The sequence below is a fragment of the Electrona antarctica genome (genome assembly GCF_951216825.1).
Source record: "Electrona antarctica genome assembly, contig: scaffold_58, whole genome shotgun sequence".
In the NCBI taxonomy this organism is placed as follows: domain Eukaryota; kingdom Metazoa; phylum Chordata; class Actinopteri; order Myctophiformes; family Myctophidae; genus Electrona; species Electrona antarctica.
The window spans coordinates 470,496-482,075 of record NW_027638206.1 but is presented as its reverse complement, the minus strand read 5'-3'; the positions used below and the strand labels follow the sequence as shown (position 1 = coordinate 482,075).

General features: G+C 50.5%; 1 protein-coding gene across 1 annotated transcript in view; it reads left to right on the top strand.

Annotated features, from left to right (window-relative positions):
• Positions 1-6,569, top strand: part of hmga2 (high mobility group AT-hook 2) — a gene marked incomplete at both ends in the record, with an annotated part of 18,062 nt that extends 11,493 nt beyond the window's left edge. The window contains 2 exons of the mRNA XM_079531192.1: positions 4,071-4,103; positions 6,531-6,569. Coding sequence (XP_079387318.1) covers positions 4,071-4,103; positions 6,531-6,569 — 72 coding nt within the window. The remainder of the gene's footprint in view (positions 1-4,070; positions 4,104-6,530) is intronic.
• Between the last annotated feature and the right edge of the window lie 5,011 nt (positions 6,570-11,580).

The window sequence follows — 11,580 nt, the reverse complement described above, 5'->3', positions numbered from 1 at the left end:
CTCTAAAACACCCTGGACAACGCTCCACACGTCCCAGACTCTTCTCCCTTCTCTAAAACACCCCGGACAACGCTCCACGCGTCCCAGACTCTTCTCCCTTCTCTAAAACACCCCGGACAACGCTCCACGCGTCCCAGACTCTTCTCCCTTCTCTAAAACGCCCTGGACGTCCCAGACTCTTCTCCCTTCTCTAAAACGCCCTGGACGTCCCAGACTCTTCTCCCTTCTCTAAAACACCCTGGACAACGCTCCACGCGTCCCAGACTCTTCTCCCTTCTCTAAAACACCCCGGACAACGCTCCACGCGTCCCAGACTCTTCTCCCTTCTCTAAAACGCCCTGGACGTCCCAGACTCTTCTCCCTTCTCTAAAACGCCCTGGACGTCCCAGACTCTTCTCCCTTCTCTAAAACACCCTGGACAACGCTCCACGCGTCCCAGGCTCTTCTCCCTTCTCTAAAACGCCCTGGACGTCCCAGACTCTTCTCCCTTCTCTAAAACACCCTGGACAACGCTCCACGCGTCCCAGACTCTTCTCCCTTCTCTAAAACACCCTGGACAATGCTCCACGCGTCCCAGACTCTTCTCCCTTCTCTAAAACACCCTGGACAACGCTCCACGCGTCCCAGACTCTTCTCCCTTCTCTAAAACGCCCTGGACGTCCCAGACTCTTCTCCCTTCTCTAAAACACCGTGGACAACGCTCCACACGTCCCAGACTCTTCTCCCTTCTCTAAAACACCCTGGACAATGCTCCACACGTCCCAGACTCTTCTCCCTTCTCTAAAACACCCTGGACAACGCTCCACACGTCCCAGACTCTTCTCCCTTCTCTAAAACACCCTGGACAAAGCTCCACACGTCCCAGACTCTTCTCCCTTCTCTAAAACACCCTGGACAACGCTCCACGCGTCCCAGACTCTTCTCCCTTCTCTAAAACACCCTGGACAACGCTCCACGCGTCCCAGACTCTTCTCCCTTCTCTAAAACACCCTGGACAACGCTCCACGCGTCCCAGACTCTTCTCCCTTCTCTAAAACACCCTGGACAACGCTCCACACGTCCCAGACTCTTCTCCCTTCTCTAAAACACCCTGGACAACGCTCCACACGTCCCAGACTCTTCTCCCTTCTCTAAAACACCCTGGACAACGCTCCACACGTCCCAGACTCTTCTCCCTTCTCTAAAACACCCTGGACAACGCTCCACGCGTCCCAGACTCTTCTCCCTTCTCTAAAACACCCTGGACAACGCTCCACACGTCCCAGACTCTTCTCCCTTCTCTAAAACACCCTGGACAACGCTCCACACGTCCCAGACTCTTCTCCCTTCTCTAAAACACCCTGGACAATGTTGCTTTATTCCATGAGTTTTAGGTCCAGGAAGTTGTCATTGCACCACTCAGCAGAGTGTCGACAATAACCAATTAGTTAAATGAGTACATTTGTTAATGATAAATTATACATTGTGTCGAGGAGGAGGAGTTCTCAGGGGTCACATGGGGTCACGTGGGGTCATAGGTCAAACGGCAATGGTGGGCCGTGCCACATGCTGCCCCCTTGTGGCCGGAATTCAACTCTACACACACACACACACACACATGCGTGCGCACACACACGCACACACGCACGCACGCGCACACACGCATACATGGACACATGCATGCATGCGCGCACAGATGCACACACAGCACACGTGCGCGCACACACATGGGCACACAGACACATGCACACACACACACACATGCGCGCACACACACACACACTTCTCTCTCTCTCCAACAAAAGGCTTCTTGTTTCCTCCGCTTCAGGAATGGAATGCTCCACATTCCAGGACCCCCCCCCCCCTCCCCCCAGGGCACATTCCCCCCTAATCCCCCCCCCCCCCCCAATCCCCTCCCCCCCCCCCCCCCCTCCTCCTGATAGGTGCCATTCATAAGTTGTGTGTTCCGAAGGATGGGGGAGGGGTAGAGAGACACAGACAGACAGACGGAGTGCGCATGTGTGTGTGCGCATGTGTGTGAGTGCACGTGTGTGTGCGCATGTGTGTGAGTGCATGTGTGTGAGTGCACATGTGTGTGCGCATGTGTGTGTGCGCATGTGTGTGAGTGCACGTGTGTGAGCGCACGTGTGAGTGCATGTGTGTGAGTGCACATGTGTGTGCGCATGTGTGTGAGTGCACGTGTGTGTGCGCATGTGTGTGAGTGCACGTGTGAGTGCATGTGTGTGAGTGCACATGTGTGTGCGCATGTGTGTGAGTGCACGTGTGTGTGCGCATGTGTGTGAGTGCATGTGTGTGTGCGCATGTGTGTGAGTGCACGTGTGAGTGCATGTGTGTGAGTGCACATGTGTGTGCGCATGTGTGTGAGTGCACGTGTGTGTGCGCATGTGTGTGAGTGCACGTGTGAGTGCATGTGTGTGAGTGCACATGTGTGTGCGCATGTGTGTGAGTGCACGTGTGTGTGTGCGCATGTGTGAGTGCATGTGTGAGTGCATGTGTGTGTGTGCATGTGTGTGAGTGCATGTGTGTGAGTGCATGTGTGTGAGTGCATGTGTGTGAGTGCATGTGTGTGAGTGCATGTGTGTGTGTGCGCATGTGTGTGTGCGCATGTGTGAGCGCATGTGTGTGTGAGTGCATGTGTGTGAGTGCATATGTGTGAGTGCATGTGTGTGCGCATGTGTGTGAGTGCATGTGTGTGAGTGCATGTGTGTGAGTGCATGTGTGTGAGCGCATGTGTGTGAGTGCATGTGTTTGAGCGCATGTGTGTGAGTGCATGTGTGTGAGTGCATGTGTGTGTGCGCATGTGTGTGAGCGCATGTGTGTGTGAGTGCATATGTGTGAGTGCACGTGTGCGTGCGCATGTGTGTGAGCGCATGTGTGTGAGTGCATGTGTGTGTGCGCATGTGTGTGAGTGCACGTGTGTGAGTGCATATGTGTGAGTGCATGTGTGTGTGCGCATGTGTGTGAGTGCATAAATTATGTGTGAGTGCATGTGTGTGTGTGCACGTGTGTGAGTGCATATGTGTGAGTGCTTATGTGTGAGTGCATGTGTGTGTGCGCATGTGTGTGAGTGCATATGTGTGTGTGAGTGCACGTGTGAGTGCGTGCACGTGTCCTAAGCCAGGGTTGGTCCTACAGAATAGGAAGAACTCGGCCCGGTGTCCACTCGGTCCAGCACCGGCCTAGCGGTCCAGCACCGGCCTAGCGGTCCAGCACCGGCCTAGCGGTCCAGCACCGGCCTAGCGGTCCAGCACCGGCCTAGCGGTCCAGGCACCCTGGGCTGCAGTGCCGCGGGTTCGAATCCTGACGACCTGTGCTGTAGTAGTAGTAGTAATAATAAAAATCACACCCGTGTGAACTGAGTGGTGCAAGGTCTTATATGCAAGGTGATCAGCTGTGGTCTGACGTGATGTCAGTGACCATAGCAACCATGCTCGTTTTTTTGGTACGAACAAACACGGGTACAAAGCCAGTTGTTGGAGTGGTTTGCACCACTCAATAATAATAATAATATAATAATAATATTAAAGGACCTATAACATAAAATTCAACTTTTTCCATTTCGTTTGTGTTTTTGGGGCTCCCATATGTGTTTTCTATCCCCACAAATAACCAATTTTGAACTATCAGGCTTTCATATCATATTATAGGTGCTTTAATGGAAATTGCTCTCAGGAACAGCTCGACTGATTTTGTCCTCATCGTGATGTCATCAATGTCACCCTACTTTGTATAATTCCTCCTCTTCTTCAGTCTTCAGTTCCAAATTTGCATTTCCACTTTGTTTACAATGTCCGCCATTGTTGATTTTCCAAGCTGGCGTGGAATGGAAACAAGCCTGGTTTTATCTAGCATCAATATTATAATGACTCAAATATTAAATAATCTGCATGTCAGCACCCCCACCACCCCAGGACATTGTGGTACTGCAGCTAAAACTGCTTTCAAAGTCCAGAAAGAAATGACAAGGTCTGGTTTTATCAGAGTGGTGATTGAGGCTCAAACCATTATAAAGAACTTTGAGGGACATTTCTGCTTTAATATTAATATTAATCTCCTGTGTGTTTCTCCAGCCTCAGCAAGTGGTCCAGAAAAAACCTGCTCAGGTGAGTGACTTGAAATCAATATAAATTTAATTGAACTACTAATTTAATCATATTAAAAAACAAATCACACCCGTGTGAAGTGAGTGGTGCAACTCCGTGTGGGGGGGTGGGGGGTATTCCAGACCCACAGGAACGCACCCAGGGTGCCGGCCCGATTCCGGCGAGCCGCCCCGCGTCCGAAACGGTTGAGAAATGACAGAGTTACCGTGTGGGGGTCCCTCTACTGTACTGTACTGTACTGTACTGTACTGTACTGTACTGTACTGTACTGTACTGTACTGTACTGTACTGTACTGTACTGTACTGGCACACCTGAAATCATCATATAGGCTGTGCTAGGTTGTGCACAGGTGGGGTAAAAACAACCATGCTGTTTTCGAGCTCAGACGCACCCAGCCACCCACCCAGCCACCCACCCAGCCACCCACCCAGCCACCCACACAGCCACCCACCCAGCCACCCACCCAGCCACCCACACAGCCACCCACCCAGCCACACACCCAGCCACCCACCCAGCCACCCACCCAGCCACCCACCCAGCCACCCACCCAGCCACCCACCCAGCCACCCACCCAGCCACCCACCCAGCCACCCAGCCACCCAGCCACCCACCCAGCCACCCACACACACACATAGCTCCGTAAGGGAGTGGTTGCACCTCAAAAAATGTAATCAGATGTACAAGCTCACGTTGCGTCACTTCCAGAGCCATATATGGATGAGAGAGTTGTGACGACTCTGTTCGTACACAGATTGAAATATAGGGTGCAGTTTATAGTTAAAGGGACACTTTGAAATACCTAAAAACACATTATGTAGAGCGCCACAGTCCTGCCCCCTACCAGGGCCCAGTCCCGCCCCCTACCAGGGCCCAGTCCCGTTCCCTACCAGGGCCCAGTCCTGCCCCCTACCAGGGCCCAGTCCCGTTCCCTACCAGGGCCCAGTCCTGCCCCCTACCAGGGCCCAGTCCCGCCCCCTACCAGGGCCCAGTCCCGCCCCCTACCAGGGCCCAGTCCCGCCCCCTACCAGAGCCCAGTCCCGTTCCCTACCAGGGCCCAGTCCCGCCCCCTACCAGGGCCCAGTCCCGCCCCCTACCAGGGCCCAGTCCCGTTCCCTACCAGGGCCCAGTCCCGTTCCCTACCAGGGCCCAGTCCCGTTCCCTACCAGGGCCCAGTCCCGCCCCCTACCAGGGCCCAGTCCCGTTCCCTACCAGGGCCCAGTCCCGCCCCCTACCAGGGCCCAGTCCCGCCCCCTACCAGGGCCCAGTCCCGTTCCCTACCAGGGCCCAGTCCCGCCCCCTACCAGGGCCCAGTCCCGTTCCCTACCAGGGCCCAGTCCCGCCCCCTACCAGGGCCCAGTCCCGCCCCCTACCAGGGGGCGGGGAAATGATTCCCCGTTCATTTTCCTCATAGACATTTCAAAAAGTATTTATTTAAAGACCTTTTAAGCCTCGTACAAAGCCACCTCTTGTCGTGACAAATCATGACAAGAAACACAATTTTTCGGGCCGAACAAATAATTAGAAAGAAGAAGAAAACGGCAGGATACAACACTTTTTTTGTAATTATTTATTTGGTCCAAAATATTGTGTTTGTTGTCATGATTTGTCACAACAAGAGTTGGCTTCGTACGACGCTTAAAAGGTCTTTAAATAAACACAGGGAGTGCAGTGCCCGGTGTCGAGTCCGTCGTACAGCCGGTTGTCCAGAACCGCCACAAAAGCCTCTGCCCGGGCTCTGGACAGGGCCCAAATTAGAGCTCCATATATGGAGCTGGTTCCCAAACTCTTTAGGTGAGCCAATAGCTCGTAGATCGGCTGTTTTCACGACTTCTTAAACATTAATTTTCTCATTTATGGAACTAGAGCGGTGCCCGTCGGGCACTGGCCTACTTGGAACGATGCAAGTTGTAAATGCATGCCCCGCCCATTTATTATGTCTGTGTCCCTTTTATGGCCATATAAGGAGTTATTTGTCAGGCATGCCCAAATATGGACTCTATGCAGATGTCAGAACTACAGACGTACAGTTGTGTTCCCTTCATTTTGGCCTGGACGTCAAATCAGAAGCTATAGGTTTTCAGAGGTACCTACGGGTTTTTACTCTCAGCCACACCCCTAGTCCAACCCCCTGATTCTTAGCCACACCCCTAGATTTATTTAACATCATTGTGATGTCAGAACAGGCCAGCTCCATATATGGAGATTGGCTAATCTGGGCCCTGCAGTCCAGACAGAGGGCCCAGATTCCATCAGGTCTAATAAACCTCTAAATAATGTTTATTATTATTATTATTATTATTATTATTATTATTATTATTATTATTATTATTATTATTATTATTATTATTATTATTATTATTATTATTATTATTATTATTATTTAAATGTAAACTAATCCTAATGTCATCATTTCCTGTGCTCCACAGGAAGAGGAAGAGATGGAGGATTCTCCCGAGGAGGACTAGCGCCCCCCAGAGGAGAGGAGCAGCACAGCCTCTACCTCAGATCTGCATAAAACCCTCTGACTGTACTGTACCTTACAGTACTGTACTGTACTGTACTGTACTGTACTGTACTGTACTGTACTGTACCGTACCGTACCGTACCGTACCGTACTGTACTGTACTGTACTGTACTGTACTGTACTGTACTGTACTGTACTGTACTTACTGTATTGTACCATACAGTACTGTACTGTACTGTACCGTACCATACAGTACTGTACTGTACTGTACCGTACCGTACCGTACCGTACCGTACTGTACTGTACTTACTGTATTGTACCATACAGTACTGTACTGTACTGTACCGTACCATACAGTACTGTACTGTACTGTACTGTACCGTACCGTACCGTACCGTACCGTACCGTACCGTACCGTACTGTACTGTACTTACTGTATTGTACCATACAGTACTGTACTGTACTGTACCGTACCATACAGTACTGTACTGTACTGTACCGTACCGTACCGTACCGACCTCAGAACAGAACCAGATCCGTAAAACCCTCTCATACAGTACAGTACAGTACAGTACAGTACAGTACAGTACAGTACAGTACAGTACAGTACAGTACAGTACAGCTCTGGTCCATAGCGTTAGAACCTAGAGTCTATGGGCTCTAGGTCCTAGACTCTGGACCAGAGCTACCTCAGAACACAACCAGCTCTGGTCCATAGGATCCTATGGACTCTGGACCAGAGCTACCTCAGAACACAACCAGCTCTGGTCCATAGGATCCTATGGACTCTGGACCAGAGCTACCTCAGAACACAACCAGCTCTGGTCCATAGGATCCTATGGACTCTGGACCAGAGCTACCTCAGAACACAACCAGCTCTGGTCCATAGGATCCTATGGACTCTGGACCAGAGCTACCTCGGAGTCCATAGAGTCTATGGACTCTACCTCAGAACAGAACCAGCTCCAAAAGTTCCAAGACTTGTTTGAACCACTTCTATTGACCTCTCAACGTTTTTGTTTTATTTCATTTCCTGATTCCATTTTGTTTTGTGTCGTCATTGTCCTTTTTCTTTCATTATTTTATTTTTTATTTTTTTTTGGGGGGGGGGGGGGTCTCTGTATATTTGGGGCTAACCCATTCAGGGCGGGAACCCCTGTTGGTGTTTTTAGCATTATGTTATACTTTAGCTATATAATAATAGCAGATCTACAAGCTCGTACGAGCTTGTAGATCTGCTATTTTTTTTTGGGCGGGGGGGATGTCCCTGGATATAGAAACATGAGGTTTTAACCCTGTGAGAACCACTGATATAGAAACATGAGGTTTAACCCTGTGAGAACCACTGATATAGAAACATGAGGTTTTAACCCTGTGAGAACCACTGATATAGAAACAACTCATGATTTTAGAAGACATTTGTAGAATCTGGTGTCAGGACTACAATGTTTAAGGTTCACCCCCAAAAAATGTGAACTACTCCTTTAATGGGCCCTTCCCCCCCTTTATATATATACTGCTGTAAGAGTAACACGCACGCACACACACACACACACACACACACATACGCCTCAGTCAGCCTTTTACGAAGCGACCTCACACAAACCTTCGACCGAGTCGAGCGCAGATCAAAACCGTTACGATACCTCGCCTTGCACTGCAATGCCCCAGGGAACCACCTAGGGGGCAGCGCTGTGGTGCTGTAATGCCCCAGGGAACCACCTAGGGGGCAGCGCTGTGGTGCTGTAATGCCCCAGGGAACCACCTAGGGGGCAGTGCTGTGGTGCTGTAATGCCCCAGGGAACCACCTAGGGGGCAGCGCTGTGGTGCTGTAATGCCCCAGGGAACCACCTAGGGGGCAGCGCTGTGGTGCTGTAATGCCCCAGGGAACCACCTAGGGGGCAGTGCTGTGGTGCTGTAATGCCCCAGGGAACCACCTAGGGGGCAGCGCTGTGGTGCTGTAATGCCCCAGGGAACCACCTAGGGGGCAGCGCTGTGGTGCTGTAATGCCCCAGGGAACCACCTAGGGGGCAGTGCTGTGGTGCTGTAATGCCCCAGGGAACCACCTAGGGGGCAGCGCTGTGGTGCTGTAATGGCCCAGGGAACCACCTAGGGGGTAGCGCTGTGGTGCTGCAATGCCCCAGGGAAACACCTAGGGGGCAGCATGTACACAGAAAGGTTTTTTTTTCTTTTTGTAATTCTTCCACATACTTGTTAAGCATCTCTACTAGGCTAACACAAGGAGTTAAGCATCTCTACTACCTCCAGCAGATGATATTTCAACGTTGGTTACGAGGAGCGCGCCCTCTGGTGGTCATTTGCCAGCACGTTTGTTTTACCTTGTTGCAGCTAGAGGCCGCTATCAGTGCTATTAACACTTTTTTTGTCGCAGCTAGCTTAACGTGCTAATAACGCATTGTCGCAGCTAGCTTAACGTGCTAATAACGCATTGTTTCAGCTAGCTTAACATGCTAATAATGCATTTTTGCAGCTAGCTTAACGTGCTAATAACGCATTGTTTCAGCTAGGCTATCTGTGCTAATAACGCATTGTTGCAGCTAGCTTAACGTGCTAATAACGCATTGTTTCAGCTAGGCTATCTGTGCTAATAATGCATTGTTGCAGCTAGCTTAATGTGCTAATAACACATTGTCGCAGCTAGCTTAACGTGCTAATAATATCTGTGCTAATGGCGCAGATGGTTGCCGTTCGAGCGCAGCAATACCGGTTGATCAGTTCAAGCTCTTTTCGGGCCTTGCGAGGGTATTTGGGCGTGACCTCCCAAAGCCCCGCCTCCTCCCAAAGCCCCTCCTCCTCTGCCCATAAAACCCTCTGTGGAACAACGGACCCCCGCTTAGGGTTAGACCCCCACCCCACCCCCGATAAGACCCCCACCCCACCCCCCGATATAAGACGTAATTTTACAGGTGGTCTTCAGGATCCTGACCGTAGCGTGGCCGATATGCAAATATATCTCCTCATCATTTCAAAACTACCTCTGAGTTTGTAAACCACAACAAGTGCACGCTGCTACTACTATCACACCCACACACACACGCACACACACACACGCACGCACGCACGCACACACGCACACACACAGACCTCTAAACAGGACAATGCATAGTCGGCACGCACGTTGTCACGAGATGGGTCGCTGTCGTAGCTTGTGTCGATACCTGGCAGATGCACCCTGAAAAACCCACGGTTCATTTTACACCACGAGGGTTCACCCTCCTGAAAAAAACACACATTGTTTTGTTGTGCTACACGAGGGTTCATCCTGAATCAATTTTTTGTTGTTTTGTTTATTTCTTTGTATTCCTCCCAGGCAGATGCACCCTGCACACAGGTGTAGTTTTTTATACCAGGAAGGTATAGTTCAGGTGTAGTGTTTTATACTAGGCAGGTGTAGTTTTTATACCAGGCAGGTGTAGTTTTTATACCAGGCAGGTGTAGTTTTTATACCAGGCAGGTGCAGTTTTTATACCAGGCAGGTGCACCCTGATACAGGTGTCGTTTTTTATACGAGTCAGAAGCAGCTAATTGGGTCAAAGTACTGTTTTGTTTTGTTCACTTCAGAAGCATCTCAACATGTTTGTAACACAGTGTGTCTTCACTGCATTTTGTCTCGACAAACTTTGATTTCTGTTTCCAACGGTTAACTTGAATAAATGTTTTGTACTGGTTTTATTTTTTTTATTTGTATTTGTGATATTTTTATACGAAGGATAATTTTGCTTGTGAAACACTTTAGTCCAGTAATAATGTGATTTGACCTCAAACTAATTGCAAAAAAAAAACCCAAACTCAGTTGATTTTGTATCTTCAATATATCCTGAATAACAGAAAGAAATCACACCCATGTGAAGTAAGTGGTGCAACTCCGTGTGGGGGTCCCCGGAGGGGAGGGGTTCCAGACCCACAGGAACGCACCCAGGGTGCCGGCCCGATTCCGGTGAGTTACCGTGTGGGGGTCCCTCTACTGTACTGTACTGTACTGGCACAGCCGAAATCATACAGTTAATATGTGCGTGTGTTTGTGTGTGTGTTAGGTTGCGCACAGGTGGTGAAAAACAACCATGCTGTTTGTTTCGTGCTCAGACGCACCCAGCCACACACATAGTCACTTAAGGAAGTGGTTGCACCACTTAAAAAGTTGCCTGGAATTGTCTGAAAGGAAGGTGTTGAAAATGGCCTGTACAGTATGGCCACCATAGAGCGTCGCAGCCCCGCCCCCTCGAGAGACCCGGAAAAGAAATCCCCGTTCATTTTCCCTCATAGACTTTTCAGAAAGTATTTATTTAAAGACGTTTACGCCGCGGACAAAGACAACTCTTGTCGTGACAAATCATGACAATGAACACAATTTTTCGGGCCGAACAACAATAATTAGAAAGAAGAAGAAAACGGCAGGTTACAACACTTTCTTTGTTGTTTTTCTTCTTTGTAATTATTTGTTTGGTCCAAAATATTGTGTTTGTTGTCATGATTTGTCACGACAAGAGTTGGCTTCGTACGACGCTTATAAGGTTTTTAAATAAATACGTTTTGAAATGTCTGTGAGGGAAAATGCATTGGGAACTATTTCCTGGGCCTGGCGTCGTCATGAAAGGGAGCGGGACTGGGCCTGGCGTCGTCATGAAAGGGGGCGGGACTGGGCCTGGCGTCGTCATGAAAGGGGGCGGACTGGGCCTGGTGTCGTCATGAAAGGGGGCGGACTGGGCCTGGTGTCGTCATGAAAGGGGGCGGACTGGGCCTGGTGTCGTCATGAAAGGGGGCGGACTGGGCCTGGTGTCGTCATGAAAGGGGGCGGGACTGGGCCTGCCGTCGTCATGAAAGGGGGTGGGACTGGGCCTGGCGTCGTCATGGAAGGGGGCGGGACTGGGCCTGGCGTCGTCATGAAAGGGGGCGGACTGGGCCTGCCGTCGTCATGAAAGGGGGCGGGACTGGGCCTGGCGTCGTCATGGAAGGGGGCGGACTGGGCCTGGTGTCGTCATGGAAGGGGGCGG